The sequence below is a fragment of the Oncorhynchus keta genome, chromosome 8, assembly GCF_023373465.1.
Source record: "Oncorhynchus keta strain PuntledgeMale-10-30-2019 chromosome 8, Oket_V2, whole genome shotgun sequence".
NCBI lineage: Eukaryota > Metazoa > Chordata > Actinopteri > Salmoniformes > Salmonidae > Oncorhynchus > Oncorhynchus keta.
Genome location: NC_068428.1, coordinates 17,510,561 through 17,532,136, shown reverse-complemented (window position 1 = coordinate 17,532,136; position 21,576 = coordinate 17,510,561). Strand labels below are relative to the sequence as shown.

Genomic DNA, 21,576 nt, shown 5'->3' with positions numbered 1-21,576 from the left:
CATGTGATATGGTCAGGAAAAACTCTGTGCCCTAAACAAGAGGTATAATAACCAGACAATCTAAACGTGTACTGTAGACCTACACCAAACATCTATTTAAAAACAGCCCCTGGAGATTCCAGAAAGGACAGTCAAGGGTGGTCCTCGACGCTGCCCTCCTGGAAAGCCTGATCAGAAAGGCTATTATTGTACCCCCCCTCCACCCCTCGATGGGCCGACATCCTCTTGGTGTGAGCCGAGTTGAGTTGCAGGAAGTTATTTTAAGGGGCTTGCCTGTCACAGTTGTTGTCTCAGTCACTGTTGGACCCATTTCACTTCTCTCTCCCCGCTGGACCTGGTAAGTGGCTGTCCCATACTATTTTACATACTTTTCAGGTACAGAAATGACATGTTAAGTTTGAGTTTCTGTTGGTCTTAGTGCTAAGTGTTCCTGGACTGTTTAGAGATGATGGTTGGTATAAAAAAAAATGTTTAAACCTGCTTCATGATATGTGGTGACAAAGTTTCTTGGCGTTACTGTCAAGCCATAGTGACAAATGTGTTGTGCTAGTGCGACATGTGTAATGATAAATGTTCTGTACCATGGTGGTGCATTGATTTGGTAGGGAAGTTTTCTGCCAAGTTGATTTGGCCTGAAGTCACACTAAATTATTCAAACACTGATGACAAGTGTTTTTTGATGTGCGTTCTTAATTCAACATTATCAGAGGAGGTGATTAGCTGTTCCAAATGATCAACTGAAACACACGGTCGTTTAGAAAATATGTGTAATCTCATCAGGTGTTATAACAGCTAACCAAGAATGAATGCAGACATTCAGAACAAAATGTCAACTTTGTTTTTCTCACTTCTACGTCAAAGCACAGTCATTGACATCAGTAGATACGTGTCTAGAATACGAAATAGCTTGACCATATTTAGAGGCTCCTAAAATAGAGTGAAGCCTCATAACAGGTGCCATGTGCCTGCCCGCTGGAAGCAGGGAGGGGGGAAGAGGGCTGCAGAGGGGGACTAGGGATAATTTTATCCTGATAAGCAGGGGGCAATCATGTTGCAATAGAGCTGGGGGATAAACAACCTCTGGATACTTTAAGTTCATTCCATATTAAATGAAAGGGAGAAGTGGGAAGGGAGCCTGGTGGGTCTGATGTCTATTTGTGACAGGGCAGATTTAAATCCTCACAGTGGTATTGTGTCCTGACTCCTGACAGGCTACTGGGTTTTGTGCTATTTTTCACCACCCCTAGTGATTTGTACCACATGCATCAGACTGAAAGTTACTTTGCTTGGAAGTAATACTCTAACTAGTATGAGGATGAACAGGAGCTTGAACATCAGATTAAACATTAGACATTAAATATATGAGATTTCTTTCAAATATTGTTGACCTTTTAGTCTATCAAAAATATATTGCAGTTTGGCGATTTGGTTATAGATGTAGATGGCAGGTGGTACACAGGTGCCATTGATTAGTATACTTTTCAGTTTGTTTGTTTTACACTGTTTCTATGTATCTGCCACATGGGTACTAGTATCTAACATCTCCGTCCCCTCTCAGCCACATCTGTGAAAATGGAGACCAATGTCCAGTCTGCTGCAGAGGTCATTCCAGCCCAGACCAGGGTGACTCCACCACAGTCCCCAGTCACCACAGAGACCCAGGTCCCTCCATCCCAGGCCCAGGAGGCCCAGCACATGGACCCCATGGAGGAGTTTGGTCTTCAGCTGGAGGAGATCATCAGCACCTATGGCTCCGCAGCCAGCCTGATGGAGAAACAGTGCATCGTCCTGGAAACGGAGGAGGTGGACGAGGAGGCCAGCAAAGAGCAAGGTGATGAAGTCACAGCCACCAAGGATGCCAGCACCGACAAGGATACAAAGAAGTTGCAGAAAGCCTTAGGTCAGTGGTTTTAGTGTCACTGTTTTGTTTTGTTTCTCTCATGTATTATCTGTATTGTGCAGTTTTGCTTTTAAAGACAACATCCACAGTGATTTATATTGAAAACATATAGTCAAGTCTTCACTTAGCCTTTGCATTCAGCAGGAGAATGACGTTGTTTTTCGACACAGCTGTGCTGTAATCTGTTGTTTGACAGCAGTTGCTGTGAGTGCATAGACAGAGCAGTGTGCTGATGAGAGAGTCCAGAGGAAATATTCTCGTCACAACTAAACAACTTCCCTTCCAATCTAAGACAAAGTGCATGTCAGTTTACACTTAATCCCATTCATCATCACATTTTCACAAAGGGAAGAGTAGACTAAATAGCAGAGTCATGCTGTTACTGTATCTTACCATGACAGCAATGTTGTGCCCCATGGTCAGATTCTGTTTTGAGGACAGGTTACACAAGTCCTGGGCAGAAGCAACACAAACATGTATTTTCTAACCAACAGCAGACAGTTGGTTTCTTTGCCACAACATGAAACCGGGCCAGCAACGGAGGGTTATAAACATCTTCCTTTCACATTTTCAGCAATTTGATTTGATTTGCTTTTCCAAAGCCATAGTTGTCAAGAAGCAATGGCTTTCATGCTGAGGAAATTGCTTCTGAAGAGTATTTATTTTGAAGAAATGTATAGAATTATCCCTGGTGGGCTTTTTCCATCCTTCTTTTTTTTTATATCAGTCCTACAGAAACAAACATTACATGATTTATCTCTATCCACACAGGAAAGGAGGGCACGCTACTAATGCAAAGTTTGAACAAGCTGCACACACCACAGGAGAAATTGGATGCTCTCCTCAAGAAATATGCCGAACTGGTGAGTGTTCTCTTCTCCCCTCTATCAGCACACCAGAGAGTAGAGTCCTTCAGCACAGCAGTAACCAGCGGCAATAAAACAGGCGAGGGAAAGTTAAAAGGAAACAAATAAAAACACACAAATGAATCAACGGGGAAAACAGAGAGTGCCTGGTGAGATCTTGGAAGGGGTTCAGCCTCATACCGTGATGACCTAAATATTCTTCGCCTCCGGCAGCAAAAGCGAATCCGCACACAAGGTCATATGCCATGTGATACAGCTAGCTATAACATGGCTCTCTAATTCCTCGACAGAGATATCAAGAACACTATGCATTATGAATAATATTATCAAAGACATCGGCTCTCGCAGTCAGTTTCATGTTTAACAAATGGATAGTTCCTTGGGCCATCCTAATATACAGTTCATAGTATCACCAGGAAAAGGAAACAGAACGTATAAACAGATGTTGGGTGTCGAGATTAAACAAATATATACTCATCCATATACACCCACCCACCCACCCAGCCATACCAAATCCTCTTCGGGCATTCTTTCTGCTTTTAGTCACCTAGATGGTTGTTAGCCAAAAGCAGCTTAAAGAGCCCAAGTCTGTACAGAGGGCAGAGGCTGTGATCCAGTGTAATATATATAGCACATCTGTCTGCACGGTCCACAGCTGGAGGAGCGTCGTGGGGAACAGAAGCAGCTGAGGTTCCTGCAGAAGAAGCAGGGCCACGTGGGGAAGGAGAGGGACCAGCTCCAGTACGAGCACAGCAGAGCCATCCTGGCCCGCAGCAAACTGGAGGGCCTCTGCAGGGAGCTCCAGAGGCACAACAAGACCCTCAAGGTGTGTGATCACTGCTCACTGCTCAGCTCAGCTTCAATTAATACTACACTAATCGAATCAACATAATGGGCACAAGACCCTTGAGGTGGTTTCTCACAGCCCAGTCTAACTCCGCATTACACTAATCTACTCAACATTATGGGTTCAACACCGTCGGGGTGGGTGTTCATAAGACCAACTAGGTTTTGAACCCAGGTTATCCACATGACGTAAGACTATGTTAGACCATTGAGCTAAAGCCTATAGGCATTAGCTCTGAAAGAAAGCATGAATCAGGCCTCAAGCAAGATTACCTCCCACAATTCAATGTAATTTAATTCAAAGTGCTTTATTGGAAAGGGAAATAGGTTTGCATTGCCAAAGCAAGTGAAATAGATAATAAACAAAAGTCAAATAAACAACAGAACATTACACTCACAAAAGTTTCAAAGTAATAGAGACATTTTCAAAAGTCATATTATGTCAAGGTAATGATGTGCAAATAGTTAAAATGCAAAAGGAAAAATAAATCTTCTCTGGTGTCACATTGGTATGAATGATTTGGGAGACAGGCGCCAGAAAGCGTAATAAGTTTTTTTATTACACCCAAATTACGACGTGCCGTGTAAAGGCACGGGGACGGAGACCAAACAAACACTATACACAACACAGGGTAGGAACCCAAACAAAAGAGCGAGGAATACCTCAAATAACTAACATGCGCGCACACTGATTATCACACGGGACGAGACCCGTAATCATCTGCGCAATCCACAATGGCACGAAAGCCAAAACACACAGCGCAGGTACTCACACAACCAACTGACATTGTAACAATAATCGACAGGACAATGGTAAACCAAGGACACACTTATACAATTACTAATCACTGGAAATAGTGTGCGTAATGAAAGTTCCGGAGGGATCCGTGACAGGTTGCCCTTTTCTTGAGGCAACAGGTCACAAATCTTGCTGCTGTGATGGCAGACTGTGATACTTCACACCAATAGATATGGAAGTTTGTCCACGTTTAATTGGTTTTCAAATTCTTTGTCGTCTTTGTAATCTTAGGGAAATACGTGTCTCTAATATTGTCATATATTTGTCAGGAGGTTGGAAGTGCAGCTCAGTTTTCACCTCATTTTGTGGGCAGTGAGCACATGGCCTGTCTTCTCTTGAGAGCCATGTCTGCCTACAGCGGCCTCTCAATAGCAAGGCTATGCTCACTAAGTCTTTACATAGTCAAAGCTTTCCTTAGTTTTGGATCAGTCACTGTGGTTATGTATTCTGCCACTGTGTACTCTGCTTAGGGCCAAATAGCATTCCAGTTTTCTCTGTTTTTTGGTAAATTGTTTCCAATGGGTAATTATCTTTTTGTTTTCTCATGATTTGGTTATGTCTAATTATGTTTTTGTTGTTGTCTGTTTGTGAATAGAGCCCCAGGACCATCTTGCTTAGGGGGCTCTTCTCTAGGTTAATCTCTCTGTAGGGGGTGGCTTTGTTATGAAAGGTGTGAGAATCGCTTACTTTTAGGTGGTTGTAGATTTTAACAGCTCTTTCCTGGATTTTGATGTTGAATTTTATGTTCCTTTTGATGACGTAGAAGGCCCTTCTTATCTAGTCTCTCAAATCGTTCATAGCTTTGTGGAAGTTACCTGCGGTGCTGATGTTTATGCCGAGATAGATATTTTTTATGTGCTCTAGGGCAACGATGTCTAGATTGAATTTGTGGTCCTGGCAAGTGGACCTTTTTTGGAACACTATTATTTTTGTCTTGCTGAGATTTACTGTCAGGGCCCAGGTCTGACAGAATTTGTGCAGAAGATCTAGGTGCTGCTGTAGGCCCTCCCTGGTTGGGGACAGAAGTACCAGATCAGCAAACAGTAGACATTTGACTTCAGATTCTAGCAGGGTGAGGCCGGGTGCTGCAAACTGTTCTAGTGCCCTTGCCAATTCATTGATATATATGTTTAAGATGGTGGGGCTCATACTGCATCCCTGTCTCACCCCACAGCCTTGTGGAAATAAATGTGTTTCTTTTGTCAATTTTAACTGCACACACCCACTCTGCTACAGCTCAACCTCAGCCAACCCTAGATTGTTGAATGTCACAGTCAACACCTTCTCACAAATAACTGTCCTGATGTTGCAGAGATTGTTCATTCTGCTCTTCAAAACTCCCTAGTGTCAACCCTTGTCACGTGTGCTCCCTCTCTGGCCTCTAGGTCACCAGGCTGCTCATTACGGCACACACCTGTCACCATCTTTACGCGCACCTGCGTGTCATCAGACTCACCTGGACTCCATCACTTCCCTGATTACCTTCCCTATATATGTCACTCCCTTTGGTTCCTTCCCCATGTTAAGCGGAGCAGCACAGAGGAACCCAAGAGCAGACTCAGACCAGAAAACAGGGATGAATGAACCAAGATATTTATTGTAACAGGAAGAGATGAAGTGCAGATACAGGGAAGTTCGGATGAGTTGTGGGAAACCAGATGTGGAGGCTGAGGTTGGAGTGAGCTAGGTTGGGACAGGGTAAACAGGGGAATCCAAGGGAGTGATGTTGAGTCCAGAACAGAGTAGCAGGGTGGTGAGATGTGGAACAGGAGACAGAATCAGGGTGGCAAAACTGCAGTGAGACGATAAACAGCGTCAAGCAGGGAAGCAGGTACAGCAGGGTAACAGGATCTTGAATAATAATAATGGCTAGAAGCTTAAACTGACTGAGCAGAGATTACGATCTGGCAGAGTGGAAGTGGCAGAACTGAGTATTTGTAGAGGTCTTGATAATGGAACGAGTTGTAGCTGGTAGGGATCTGCTCTGACTCCCGCAAACCTATCTCCAACCACACAAACAGAAAGGGAGGGGGGGAGAGAGTGTACTGGGGGAATGGCTGCAGGTCAAGCAGACACCGGATGACCACTAGGGGGTGTGGCAGGAGCAGATGTGACACCCCAGGCGTCATTGTTTCTGTTTCTGTGTCATGTCTGCGTTGTTTGTGTTTTCTTGTTTTGTATGATATTACGTTTATTTATTAAAACACTCACTCCCTGAACTTGCTTCCCGACTCTCAGCGCACTCGTTACAGCCCTAGCTATATGGAAACACAGCCACCAGTCCACCCACCCACCGTCCAATTTCAACTTAAATCTATATTTCTATGATTTCAATAGGTTTCCTATGGAGGATTGACACTATAATTTAAACCACACATATTTGCATTCAAGGCTACATTATCTGATGTGTAGACATCTACCCATCTTTGTGGTACCATTTGGAAGTTGTAATTTCGATTTTATTCCAATTTTAGTACATTTATCAGCCACCCTGTATTCAAAAGCATGTTGTGTCTCAACTGATGGCAGACACAACACAAAAACCTCAGATTATGTAAAATAGGGTCTAAACTACAACATCTGTAAATATGAAAAATCTGAGTTACCAATTCAAAAAAAAATTGACGTTAAAGGTGGAAATATGACAAAAAAAGTTTTTCAATCAATCTATTTTCCAATGAGAAAGACATGGATGTCTCATTGTATGGTGGGATATGCAAAATAGGTGAACTTTGAGCAGCTTTATCTCTTGAATGGTTTGGCATGGGCAAATACGTATGGAAGGTTTCATTCAAATTAAAGGGGTGCTGTCAAAAAGTGATTGAATTCAAATGTCTTTACCCCACTGTAGAAATGTGCTTAAAAAATACATTCTTCTGGTATTGTCATTCGAAAAGTTGGATGCTTAAAGGCGCCACTCCCAAAAAGCCTTGACTCTCTACCCTGAGTCAAAGGGATCTCAATGTGAGGGGGTCATATCTCAATTAGGCCTTACATGGGTGAGTGTCCTGTTACATCTATAAATAATAGATTGACATACGGTATGTTTAGTCATCCCATTATAAGTGGCTCGTGTGTAACATTTCACAGAAAGAGCATGACCAATGGCACTACCTAATTTTAGCAAAGGTCACAGGTTTAGCACAATGAAAGCTTTCTATTGTGAGTTGACACATTGCCACTGCTGTTCATCCTCTCAAAAGGTGAAACCTCTTCAGCTAAACTCTAGGTATTGATAAAGTTTATGCCTTAATCAACATAAATGAAACCGCTGTTCACTTATCCTTTGATTCACAGCCAATAATTATGTACACAGTTTGGCCATTTGATTTGTTTATGAATCATAAATCACCCTATAAGTCAATGGCATAATGCTCAATGATCTGTAAACAAATAGTCCCTTTTTACTGGATCAGTGTCCTATCTATTGTGCAACCCTTACACAATCTCTGGGACGTATTGAATCTCCTGTTCTGCTCCCCTTGGGAGGTAATTGGACTCCATGTCGCTCTCCCTCTCTCGTCTCTCACTGCCACAAGGCACTGTGTGTGTGTGTGTGTGTGTGTGTGTGTGTGTGTGTGTGTGTGTGTGTGTGTGTGTGTGTGTGTGTGTGTGTGTGTGTGTGTGTGTGTGATTCCCACTCAGAGAGGAGACCCCTCAGACACAGGGCACCGGTGACGCGGCTCTCTGACAAGAAGGATGGTTTCATTGGGCTTTTGTGGCATCTGCTCTTCGACTATAAATCAAAGGCGAGAGAAAGAGGCTCTAATGCCTTGACCCATCTCTTTCTGCTCCTTCTAGCATCTTCACATTTCAAGATATAGAGGAAATCAGGGTTAAAGCAGAGTTAGGATGATCATTTGACTGTTGGGTATAATCGATTAATATGCAGATTTGTGTAAATAGCCAGCTCTTTATACATCCTAAATCAATCAAACAAACAATATACAAATATCTGAACAAGAATCCTACGTGCTAACAAAAGTTAATCAAAATGTGCTCATCTGAATTGGAATGGGACAGCTGTTGAAAGTGGAAGATCATGTCTTGTCATCTGGTAGCTCATGATGTAAGCGAGAGTCTGAGGAGGCTTGGCATTAATGTGTTTTGCTCCTTTAGTTGTCAGAGCTCTGTATTTGTGCACTTATCGGTGGGTGTAATTGCGCTACAATACATTTCCCATGTTGGAGCTTATGCCTGTGTCATTTGTAAACACAGTCAAATAAACAGCCATGTCATAAGACAGAAACTCTGGCAATGCTTGGTTCACTTCTCAGTAAGCTAAGTCTGGAAACTGGCATTTCACAATCCTGACCCCAGCAACTGAATGGTTTTTTTGACACATTTTTTATTTAGTTTATTTTTTCCGAGTGGGGTTTACAGGTACCAAAAAACAATCAAAGAAATACCTACATATAAAACCCCAGCGCATTATATTGTTCTTTACAGAGTCACGTATATTTGTCCAGGCCTCAGTTGTTCCTTGACTAGCACCATTCATTTTCGCTGTCGATAATTCTGATATTATAACATCTAGTAGTAACTGTATCCACTGGTTAAATGGGAGAGAGTGAGTGCTGTCTGCCAGCAGTAATCTTCTCTGATTGATGGAGAGATTCAAGGGACTATCATCGTTAAGTAACATAATAGAAGCAAAGCATTGAATATTTAAATTCATGCACTTCGAAATTAATTTTGTAACTCTGATCCAGAAGCATTCAACTGCAGGGCACTCCCACATCATATGAAGGAATGTGCCTACCTGATGTATGGGATGCAGGGAACAGTTGGTGCCAATTTAATTGTAAAATGTTTCCTTGGTGTTAAATACAGTCTGTGAACAAACTTAAAATGTATAAATTGTTGGTTCAGATTACGGGATGCCAAGTTAATATTTCTCCATACTCTGTTCCAGTTAAAAGGTGGTTGAGATTCAATGAGATTTGTGGACTACGGTTTTGTAATGGCTAGCTCAGAATAATAATAATACATAATAATACATATTATCTGAGATCAGTCCTTTCGGGAGCACAGATACTTTATTTAAAAATCCCATCATTGGATGGTAGTTGGCTTTCCATAGTTGTAAATATAGAAAATAAGGAGTTGCCAGGTAATGTGTGTGTCGTTCAAATCTTAGAATGATCTCAAACCATTACCACCATGATATTGATAAGGGTACGAATTCCATATTTGGACCATTGGGGTGATGCAAAAGGCCACCCTCCAGATCGCAAGGCATTATTGTAACATATTAGAGTATAGGCATGACATTTTGATTCCAGTTACATTTTTTTTTTCAATTTTGCAGATGGGGCGAAATGCTAGTAGCTGGAAATACAATTTACAGTTTGGTACGGATAGTCCTCCCACGTATTTCCCTCTTTGTAAATGTGTTAATTGTATCCGGAACCATTTACCTTCCCATATACATTTTGAAACAGCACTGTGAATTTTATCCCAATAGCCAGAAGGAGAAGTCATGGGAAGCATTGAACTACAGAAATTCAGCCTTGGAAATATATTCATTTTGACAATAGATATTCTGTCAGTTAAAGAAACTGGGATATTATTCCATCTACTGAGGTTGGATTGAATTGATTTGAGCGTTCTGTTAAAGTTCTGGCAATGGTTTCATCTAAGGAAGGAAATTTATTTTTTCCCAAATATTTAAAACAAATGGGATTCCATAAGTAGAAATGGAGTCATCCATTGGAGTCTTGAGAGGCAGTAGGGATGATTTGGGTAGAGACATTTTATAGCTTAAGATTAAGCTGAATTTATCCATGAGTTTCAATTTGTTTTGGGACAATTGAGATACATTGGCTGGATAAAGTAAAACATATTGTCTGCGCATAATGAGATGAAGTGATCAGATTTTAAGGACGTTATTTCCGTTGATAGACGAATTGCCTGGGCCAGGGGTTCCATGGATAGTAAGAATAACAGAGGCAAAATTGGATCGCCTTGTCTGCTGCTTCTAATGATTCTGAACGAAGCAGAACAGATATTGTCTGTTATAACTATGGCTGAGGGTTTGGCATATAGTATTTCAATCATATTAATGAAATTGGAGCCAATTCCCATATGTTCCAAGACAGACCAGAGATATGACCATTCTAGTCTATCGAAAGCTTTTTCTGCGTCGAGAGATAATACAGCCCAAGGAGCTGTTATTTCTGATGAAGCATCTAAGATATGTAATAGTCGACAGAGGTTATCTGAGGATAAACACTTTTTAATAAACTCGCTTTGAACCAATTTGGTTAAGTCTCAAGATGGGACAACAACATTTTAGAAAACAGTTTAATATATGTGTGTATCAAAGAAAGGGAGCAATAGTGAGAACACCTTTTTTAAATAAAAGCTAAATTAGTCCTGTATACACATTTCTCCCAAATTAACCTTTGTGAATGGCTGTATAAATAATTACGAGCAATAGTGGACCTAATTGATTCCAACATGTTAAATAGACCTCAGGAGGAATACTGTCCCATCCAGGTGATTAGTCTTTATTCATGATATCCAATGCCCCTTTGAGTTCATTGATAGAGATTTGTGCTCCCAGCGAGGTGGTTTCCTCTGATGAGAGAAGAAGAGTTCTTCATTATTTTATAAATGACTTAGTCTTGCTTGGTGTAGATTTAAAATCAGTTGTGTACAGTTCTTTATAGAAGCGGGAGAATCTGTGATGGATTAATCTGAGTTCTGATCATAATTCCCCTGTTTTAGATGCAATAGTTGCTATATCAGCTAATTGATCATGACTGCGTAGCTTGTTGGCCAGTAAACGACTGGGATGATTACCATGGAAGTAATGGTTGAGTCTTATATGATGGATGGCAAATTATGCTCTCCGTCGTATCAATAAATTAAGTTTTGTCTTGACTTTGGAAAGCGTAATAGCTACCTGGTCTGAAAAGAGTGTTTGTTGAAAACGTTCTAACACAACATTTCCAAATATATTTCCTTTAATTGTTATTTATTTAACCCAGATATAAATGCGGTTGCATTCTTTTAATAAAACCTTTGGTGGCATCCCATAGAATCTTGTTCAATTTCAAATTGATCACAGAATGTAGGCTTTTGTAGTACTGAAATGTTGAAACTTCATCTTGTGGCTCTTTTAGGAGATTCAGAGATTTGAAGTTGGCAGTACTAAGCGTGGTGGTCAGACAAGCGCATATGTCTAATGTCCATTTTCTTGATTAAAGAAATTACAGGTGCAGATAATTGTATGACATCGATTTGTGAGAATGATTTATGCCTGTTTCAGTAGAAAGGAAAAGAAAAAGGAAAGGGTACCTAGTCCGTTGTACAACTGAAATTTGTAATTCGCATTTAACCCAACCCCTCTGAATTGTACTCTTTTGTTTTAAAATGATGTACTCACTAGACATCAATGAGATTCTAATCAGAGAGTATATGCAGGAGAGCCTTGGTTGCATATGGATTGTATATTTGGTCTTATTAAGAATCAAAAATCATAGGATCAAATGAATTTGGAGCATACACATGAATAAAGGCCATTTTCTATCCATAAATAAAGGGATAATGCATTCTTGATCTCCGCCTTTAACCAAGATGATCCTTTTTAGTTTCTTATGTATCATAATGATTACACCTTTAGTTATGTTTGGGGCTTATGAAAAAGCAGTCAGTTTGAACAAATGGTTCTCTTTTCTATGTCCGTCCTTTTGAATCATGTGTGTTGCATTGCTGTATCAACCTGATTTCTTGCTAGGATATCAACTGGAATGTTTAATAGGACAGTTTTGGCCTTTCAAATTCCAATAGAGAATAGCTAGCATTGCCATTGTTAAAACAAAAATAATGTTTTATTAATAACAGCGGGTTTTGGTGGCACACAACATTTTTCTGGAGGCAAGCTGAAGTTTGGAACTGAAGTCTACGCCCCTTCGTCGGTGATTGGTCAACATTAGGGGTTCCTCAATAAAGTCTTTGTTGTCATTCAATGAGAGATTACTTGTTTTCATGCATTTTTTTTCATTGAAAAATACTGCACCAAACGCATATAAGATCTATTTTGCAAAAATGTCAAAATCAATGACATATTTCTTGAGTTATGTTAGATTAATTCAAACTATTTTCAGGAAGCATATACTGGCTATGGCGTCTCAAAATGGACAAACAGTACTATTGCCGCTTTTTTCTTATTTTTCAAGCGAGGGTTTTTAAGGGAGTATGCAAGCACACTTGTTCAGTTTGGCTAGCCGAGTTTGGCTAGGCACCAGCTGAACTGAAGCATGCTGATGCCTTTACATTATTGCAGCATACCTATGAAATCTCTTAAGCAACATATTTTTTGGTCTCAAAACTTCTTCAGGCTAGGGTCTACTTTTCTCCACTCCTGTCTGACTGACGTGCCCAAAGTAAACTGCCTGTTACTCAGGCCCAGAAGCCAGGATGTGCATATAATTGGTACCATTGGATAGATAACACTCTAAAGATTGTAGAAATGTTAAAATAATGTATGAGACTATAACACAATTGATGTGGTAGGAGAAAATCCAAAGAGAGCCCATGCTCTTTCAATGGAAAGTTATGAGTCCTACGCAATTCCAGCTCCCAGATTGCAATTCCTATGGCTTCCACTAGATATCAACAGTCTTTGTTCAAGGTTTCAGGCTTGTTTGTTCCCAAATGAGGAAGAATTTTCAGTTTTGGTACTGGGAGTCAGAGTTGGAAATCAGTCTGGTGGCGCGCGACGAAGAGGACGCGCACTTGCTAATTTAGCTTTTCTGTTGAACATACTTCTTTCCGTATGAAATATATTATTGTTTAATTATATTTTAGGGTACCTGAGGATTCAATAGAAACATAGTTTGACTTGATTCAACAAAGTTTAGCGTTATTCTTTTTTGATTCCTTTCTCTGCATGTTGAATGAGTGGATTACTCAAATCGATGGCGCCAACTAAACTGATTTTCTGGGATATAAATAACGATTGAATATTGAATAAAAGTGCATATTTAATCGTTATTTGTGATTTTACGAAGCCTGTGCTGTTTGAAAAATATTTTGATGTGGGGCGCCGTCCTCAAACAATCACATGGCATGCTTTCGCTGTAAAGCCTATTGTAAATCGGACAATGCGGTTAGATTATCAATCATTTAAACTTTTAACTGATATAAGACACTTGTATGTACCTAGATGTTTAATACCCATCATTTCTTTGATTATTTATTTGAATTGCGCGCCCTCCAATTTCACCCGGAAGTTGTCGACAGGTGTCCCGCTGTTTTAAGGTATTGAGAAATAAATAAATAACCATTTACCCCTTCAGACCTTTACATTTAAGTTTGCAGACTTGATGAATTAGGGTGGCTAATGAAGAAAAAAGGAGAGATAAGGGAAAAAAAATAGGCAAAACAGAAATACAAGCCTAAACAGTCAAACAGGATGTCTGTGGGAGCAATAGCTCCTGATCCATTATCATTAGCAATATGGTCTAAATTACCCTAAACATAACGTACCCTCAATTTGTATGAAAGGAATTCTTTGGGTGGTTTTTCTGTAAGCATGTATGTGCTCTATACTATGCACAGTATGGGACCAAAAATTGGCATTGGCATTTCTAACACACAAGCCCATTCTTTTCCCTGAGGCACCCAAACTGGCCAATTATTTTCCTTGAGGCCACCATTATTAGCCAGATAATTATCATTTTGCGAAAAGAAAAAAAAAAGAGAAAAAAAAGTTAGACAGGCCCACTGGGACAGAAATTAACCAGCCCACCTGGCATTTGCCCGAAATGCCAGATGGCCAATCCGCCCCTGCTTCTGAATGTCTCTCTCTCTCCCGTTCTCTCCCCCCCCTCTCCCGCCTTCTCCCACTCTCTTTCTCTCTCTCTCTCTCCCTTCCTTGTCCCTCTCTACCTCCCTTAATCTCTCAGGAGGAGACCCTAGCTCGTTGTTGTGAGGACGAGGAGAAGCGCAGGGAGATCACCACTCACTTCCAGAGCACACTGACAGACATCCAGGCTCAGATCGAGCAGCACAGTAACCGCAACAACAAGCTGTGTTTGGAGAACGCCAACCTGGCAGACAAACTCAAACACATCATCAGCCAGTACGAGCAGAGAGAGGAGGTACACAACAGGAATACGTAACATTAACCTCACTGTTATATGTCTGTACACTCTCATTGGGGTGGCAGGCCGCCTAGTGGTAAGAGTGTTGGGCCAGTAACAGTGTTAACCCACTGTTCCTAGGCTGTCAATGTAAATAAGAATTTGTTCTTAACTGTCTTGCCGAGTTAAATAAAGGTTAAATAAAATCCCTGGCCTACTAACACCATGCATGCAGGCTCCAGTCATGGAGTCATTTGATAACCAAAGCTGTTATTGATCATAATTCATCTGTCCCCAAAAGGAACAAAAGTCTATACAGGAAGTAGACACTTGTACGTCATGTTTAGTGAGATAGCTGTGACAAAATAATTGAGTCAGATCTTTGAATAAAGACACTCAGAGACACTTAGAGGTATTATTGCTCCCTACGCACATCAACAGTCAGAGATATAGCCAGCCAAGGGCGCTCATTGAATAACACTATAGCATGTCATATGTAATCACACAACAATACACCAGGAAAATGACAAGCCTAAAGTGACGCATGAAAAACAGGATCTGTCATGCAGTTGGTTGCCACTGAGGCTGTTGCACCACTTCTGCTGCCCACACACAGCTGCAGCTGGTGTGGTAAAACAGAAGAAGATTTCAATTTCTTATTTTTTACTTTTTTTTTTACTTGTGAGTTTCTAATAATTTGTCTTGAGTGCCATCTGCTGGTTGTAGTCAGTATAAACACTTCACATCAAATTGTATTGGTTACATACACATGGTTAGTGCGAGTGTAGCGAAATGCTTGTGCTACTAGTTCGATGGTGCCGTGATATCTAACAAGTAATCGAACAATTCCCCAACAACTACCTAATACACAATGAATGAGAATATGTACATATAGTATATAGATGAGCAATGGCCGAGTGGCATAGGTAAAAGTGCATAGGCATAGTAAAATAGATGGTATAAAATACAGCATATACATGTGATATGAGTAATGTAAGATATGTAAACATTATTAAAGTGGCATTATTTAAAGTGGAATTGTTTAAAGTGACTAGTGATCCATTTATTAAAGTGTCCAGTGACTGGGTCTCAATGCAGGCAGCAGCCTCTCTGAGTTAGCGATTGCTGTTTAGCAGTCTGATGGCCTTGAGATAGAAGCTGTTTTTCAATCTCTCGGTCCCAGCTTTGATGCACCTGTACTGACCTCGCCTTCTGGATGATAGCGGTGTGAACAGGCCATGGCTCGGGTGGTTGTTGTCCTTGTTGATCTTTTTGGCCTTCCTGTGACATCAGGTTCTGTAGGTGTCATGGAGAGCAGGTAGTTTGCCCCCGGTGATGCGTTGTGCAGACCGCACCACCCTCTGGAGAGCCTTGCGGTTGAGGGCGACGCAGTTGCTATACCAGGCTGTGATACAGCCCGACAGGATGCTCTCGATAGTGCATCTGTAAAATTGTATCAGAGTTTTGGATGACAAGCAAAATTTCTTCAGTCTCCTGAGGTTGAAGAGGCGCTCTGGCGCCTTCTTCACCACACTGTCTGTGTGGGTGGACCATTTCAGTTTGTCTGTGATGTGTATGCTCGGGAACTTTCCACCTTCTCCACTGCTGTCCCTTCGATGTGGATAGGGGGGTGCTCCATCTGCTGTTTCCTGAAGTCCTCGATCATCTCCTTTGTTTTGTTGACGTTGAGTGAGGGGTTGTTTTCCTGACACCACACTTAAGTGTCAAAAAGACATGATTATTTGATGTCCAAATAACATCTAAAGTGTCTTATTAAAATATGTGATTAGATCCATACATTGCAATTATGACATAAAATGGATACAAGTTGACCTTTGATAGTTGGCTAAATGCTGATGGACATAAATGAACTCTGCTCTTTTTGGCAGAAAACTTGTGAATTATGCCACACTGTTTATGCATATGGCTATTTCCCATAGTAAATAAAATAGATTAGTCTTACTCGCAAAATAAACAATATGTATAGAAACAATTATTTTCCGCAATTGAACTCATCTTGGGTCAGTATTCTCATCAGAATGTGTGCCCTGATGATAATAATAATAATAAAAATCCCGATAAAGACAATACTTTAAACCATTTACTCCCCTGATAAATGTGAAACAGTAATTCAGTAAGTCACAGGTTTTAATTGGTTCTCCACCCACTATTTTGTCTGTTCTCCTTGGCATCATAAAAAGTGTCTGAACTTCCCAATTAAATACTGTAGGCAAACAACAATGGTCTTAATTACTTATCAAGGCACACATTTATGACCATTTCTCATAGACAGACATAGGGTAGCGGTGGTGGTTTTTAGCTAGATAAAAAAGTGTGAAATGTATCCTAATTGATGAGTCATAACCTGTACAGAATGTCTCAGAGGCCCTTCTCAAACCAAAGTGTCCAATCCCACCTTGTCGATCACTCAGAGCTTGGAGAAGATCTTCAAGCACCACGACCTGCAGCAGAAACTGTCTGATGCCAAACTGGAGCAAGCCCACGCACAGCTGCAGGAGGCTGATGAGAAGCACAAGAGAGAGAAGGAATACGTAAGTTACTATACTTTAACCAACTTTTACTGACCTTACCCACAACATACTGTAAAGCAATGTCAATATAGTTGAGAATCATTTGCCTTACATTTGAATTCTGGTTTACTTTCAAGTATACAACCAATAAGTCTTACTGTGCATATGATGCTGACACAAATGAGTATTGTAACCATTCACTGTCTCTGTTGTTAGTTGCTTAGGGAGGCAATTGACAAAACAAAGAAATGCTACACATTGAAGGAGCAAGAGTTGCAGTTGAAGAAAAAGGTACATTTGTGCTTTGCGTGTGTTTTGTTTTTAACCAGTTACTGGTACACGCAGCTGAGTGGAAACTACAAGCTAAACTTCTGAGAGAGCAGGAGACAGTCATGCAGGCTCAGGTGAATATATCCAATATGGTGCCAGGCACTCTTATTCAAACCATTTCTTTCAGGTCCAAGCCTACCAAAGGCAAGCACAGTCCCATTAAGGTCCTCTGGATTGCTCAATGTGTTTTAAAGGCCCAATGCATACATTTCTTATCTCAATATCAAATAATGTCTCGGTTACAGTTAAGTACCTTACTGTAAAACTTTTCCATTAAAATGGTAAAATCTCAAGCAAGAATTTTTGGGAGTGATCTGCGTGGGGCGTGGGAGGCATATGTAAGCTGAAAACTAGCTGTTGTTGGTGGAGAGTTTTGGAAATCTCTTTGTTATTTGTCTATATTAACTTAAACCACCTGGTGATGTCACCAGGCAAGCCAAAACTCCACCTATGCAAAACCTGGTGATTAGAAGGTCCTGTGTAGATTGTATTTTCAACCAGCAACTATTAGGAAATAACGCTGCTAACATATTTTCACGCTTTTACAGTGTTAATTTCATCAGCTGTTGTACAATATGATACAAAACACAGGGAAACAGATGTTCGACTGCACTGGGCCTTTAAAAGACAACTAATCTATTTCTGTGTATTTGTCCATTGGGATCTAAAGCCCTTCAATATCACCCCAAACATTGGCAAAGTGACCCCCTCATTTGAGAGTAATCCCAAATCGTATTCTCCTCTCTGTGGCTTAATGTACATAGCATTTAATATGAAAGGAAGGAACACCTGTTAGCTGAGCTACTGTACGCATTTTGTTTTTGTACACGGTCAAACCAGCAAAGAGAGCAGTCATAATTCCCATGATAGCAGCAGGCAAGGCAAGAGCAACTTCCTCTCCCTGAACCAGCAGGATGACCCGCTGCATCATGGGGATACAAAAAAAACTCTTGCTTTTTGCAATTAATGTGACATGGAGTCGATAAAGGTGATGATTGCATCAATGCAATGCAGCACTGTTTTTCTGTTGGAACATTGAGTGCATACTCCAGTACCATTGATTATTCCATTTGAAAATTATGGTAAAATAACAATTGCTATGTTTATTGGATGTGGTACAATCATTGTTTTGGTGCAAGCAAATTATACAATGAAATGAGTTGGGCTGACACACACCATGTTAATAAATGATAAATCATACAAAAATCATTTATGAATCCAACGGAAAAGCATTTATCGCTGACAGTTCATATGGTTATAATTAATTGCAGAGAAACCTTGCCATTATGTAAAGCCTTGGGTTTTCACAATAGAAACCTTAGCCTGGCTCCCAACTAAATCAAATGACAAAGTCATATTAAAACATCAATGAAGTTCATATTGCATTTCAGTACCCATACGATTCATTACATATGGGTACCAAGCCATGTCACATTTCCAATCTAATTTACGGGGAATGTCAAACTGAATTTCTCTGTCCAGTAACAGACAGATTTAGATCACACAAAGAAATGGCCGAGTCAGACAGAAACTGATCTGAAATACAAAACATATTCAATCAAAAAGCCTTTCCTCTTTTATAAAGTGTGTCAAGTCATTTGTTTTGCTTTTGTGCCAAACCAGTAGCTTCAAAATATAGACAGTTGATCTCAGTTGAACAGGGTGGCTTGCAGAGACATGTTTGAATATTGGAGACCGACTGTGTCTGCAATACTGCTTTCCCCTGAGGGCCTCCAGAGATTAGCATGTTAAGTCTAGCTGGACAGACTGCCTGGCAAGGCATACCAACAATAAGTGACCTTATTGGAAGTGCTTATTTGTTCCCGTGGAAAATATACACAGAGGAAAAAAATTGTCAGCCCCCTCATGAATTACCAAATGTTTGCTGACCCCTCCCCCCTGGCTTTTTCTCTCTCTCATCTCCCTCTAAAGTTTAGAACATTTGTTTCTGGTGTGAAATAATGTTAAAATCATAGATCTGATTGTTCCCGGGTGAATAGATGCATATTATTGCTTCATGTGAAGTCAACATGCAATCTCCTGAAATCAATTTATCTGTTTCTCTGCAGCTTGTTCTGTACTCCCAGAAGTTTGAAGAGTTCCAGACTACGTTGTCTAAGAGCAACGATGTGTATGCCAGCTTCAAAAATGAAATGGAGAAGGTATTTGGCATCCTTAAAATAAAATCATTGTTCCTTACAATATACAGTGTATTTTTAGGGCCAAGTGCTCGGAGGTGATATAAGGTCAGCATCATCCTGAAATGAGAAAACAACTATTTTCTGGAGGGTAGAAGCTTCTATCAAACATGTTCAAAACGAAGGTTACATTTATTTTCAGATATGTTTTAACCCAACAAACATTTTGCTTCATAGATGACAAAGAAGATGAAGAAACTAGACAAAGAGTCAACTGTTTGGAAGACCAGATTTGAGAGCACTAACAAGGCTCTCTCTGAGATGATTGAAGAGGTAACTACCTATCTGAAACACATAAAAAAGAGAGCCTTTATTCAAATGAGCGACAACAAGTTTATTTAATTGAATTTGTAAAAATGTATTGAACCTTTATTTAACTAGGAAAGTAAGTTAAAAACTAATTCTTATTTACAATGACGGCCTACAGATTAACTGCATGAACAACAGTGTCCCTGACTCTCTGTTTCACTCTCTTTTCCCACAGAGGACTCTGAAGGAGAATGAGTATGAGATGTTCGTTGTGAAGATTGACAAGCTGGAGAGGCTCTGCCGAGCACTCCAGGATGAGAGGAAGATTCTGTATTCCAAGATCAAAGGCATCCGTCAAACCCCTAATGCCCCCGAGGGGACACCCAAGGACGAGACACAGGAGCAGGCCCCTGAACCAGTTCACAGCCTCATGGATATTGTTGAGGAGCCAGAGATGACAGAGGAGATGGCCCGTCTGAGAGCTGAGCAGAACAGGCTGGCGGAGTTCGCCGCCTCTCTACTGGCCCCGTCAACAGGAGACAATGATGACGATGACTCTGACAGCGAGGAAGAGCCAGAGTCTACAGAACCGGCTGAGACCCAGAACATCTCCGAACCAACACAGGCCTCAACACAAGTACAGGTAGAGGCACCAGCAAAGGCAGAGGAACCAGCACATGCAAAGGCACCAGCACAGGCTCCATCACAGATAGAAGCACCAGCACAGGCTCTCTCACAGGTAGAAGAACCAGGACAGGCTTCCTCACAGGTAGAAGCACCAGCACAGGCTCCCTCACAGGTAGAAGAACCAGGACAGGCTTCCTCACAGGTAGATGCACTAGCACAGGCTCTCTCACAGGTAGAAGCACCAGCACAGGCTCCCTCACAGGTAGAAGAACCAGGACAGGCTTCCTCACAGGTAGAAGCACCAGCACAGGCTCTCTCACAGGTAGAAGCACCAGCACAGGCTCCCTCACAGGTAGAAGAACCAGGACAGGCTTCCTCACAGGTAGAAGCACTAGCACAGGCTCCCTCAAGGTAGAAAAACCAGCACAGGCTCCCTCACAGACAGAAGCATCAGCACAGGCTCCCTCACAGGTAGAAGAACCAGTACAGGCTCCCTCACAGGTAGAAGCACCAGTACAGGCTCACTCACCGGTAGAAGAACCAGCACAGGTTCCAGCTCAAGTAGAAGCACCAGTCCAGCCAGAGCCCCCAAAACAGCCAGAGCCCTCTGCCAAAAAGCAGACACCAAAGAAGAAGAATGCAAGGAAGACCAGCTGAACCGACAAATGTGTCATTGTGTGAACGTTAGTACTGTAGTCCCTGTGCCTGGTGTTATAGTTGAGATATCTAATCCAGCTTGGTTTGTCTATATGCTGGTGTATCCAAAGTCATGGCGTGCAGTAGAAGTTTGTTTAAATTGTATACCAGATGACGACAGAGATTTACTGTTTTTTACCATTTAGAAATACACTGGCATAACCAAAGAATAGGCAGCAAGGTTATTCAGGACATTGCAGCCTAAAAGCCTTTCAATGCCAAATGTGGTTTGCAAAACAGCATCATAAAAGCCACTGTCTTTTTTTCCATCTGAACCCTATAATGTAACTTCAATAAATATCTGATTGAAATTTATGTAGACATGTTGGTGCTCTTTGGAATGTTTTTATAGGCCCACTTCTCTGGTTTACACAATAAAAACTCATATCTAATATGACCAAATATTGGAAGATGCAAAGTACCTAGATAAATGCACTACA

The 21,576-nt window shown here is 41.0% G+C and overlaps 1 protein-coding gene across 50 annotated transcripts; it reads left to right on the top strand.

The window, feature by feature from the left end:
* Positions 1-181: 181 nt before the first annotated feature.
* Positions 182-21,451, top strand: LOC118386911 (beta-taxilin-like). 50 transcript variants are annotated; one of them, XM_052523624.1, is made up of 14 exons: positions 182-337; positions 1,559-1,900; positions 2,672-2,763; positions 3,422-3,592; positions 14,329-14,523; positions 16,938-17,057; positions 17,253-17,327; positions 19,436-19,528; positions 19,742-19,837; positions 20,049-20,552; positions 20,583-20,612; positions 20,643-20,672; positions 20,852-20,869; positions 20,900-21,451. In XM_052523624.1, exons 2-14 carry the CDS (start codon positions 1,573-1,575, stop codon positions 21,095-21,097), a joined length of 1,950 nt encoding a protein of 649 aa, XP_052379584.1. In that variant the 5' UTR covers positions 182-337; positions 1,559-1,572; the 3' UTR covers positions 21,098-21,451. The 50 variants fall into 50 exon arrangements, with proteins under 50 accessions (XP_052379584.1, XP_052379564.1, XP_052379558.1 ...); XM_052523604.1 differs by lacking the exon at positions 20,643-20,672 and adding an exon at positions 20,673-20,792 and having other exon boundaries at positions 20,852-21,451; XM_052523598.1 differs by lacking the exon at positions 20,643-20,672 and adding an exon at positions 20,673-20,792 and having other exon boundaries at positions 20,583-20,642; positions 20,852-21,451.
* The last annotated feature ends 125 nt before the right edge of the window (positions 21,452-21,576 follow it).

What these genes read in the sequence shown, in the direction of transcription:
- LOC118386911 (XM_052523587.1), top strand. Translation starts at nt 1,573, where the DNA reads ATGGAGACCAATGTCCAGTCTGCTGCAGAGGTCATTCCAGCCCAGACC. An exon ending in GAAGTTGCAGAAAGCCTTAG is followed by an intron (nt 1,901 to 2,671) that starts GTCAGTGGTTTT and finishes CTATCCACACAG; the next exon opens with GAAAGGAGGGCACGCTACTA. An exon ending in ACAAGAGAGAGAAGGAATAC is followed by an intron (nt 17,058 to 17,365) that starts GTAAGTTACTAT and finishes GTTTTTAACCAG; the next exon opens with TTACTGGTACACGCAGCTGA.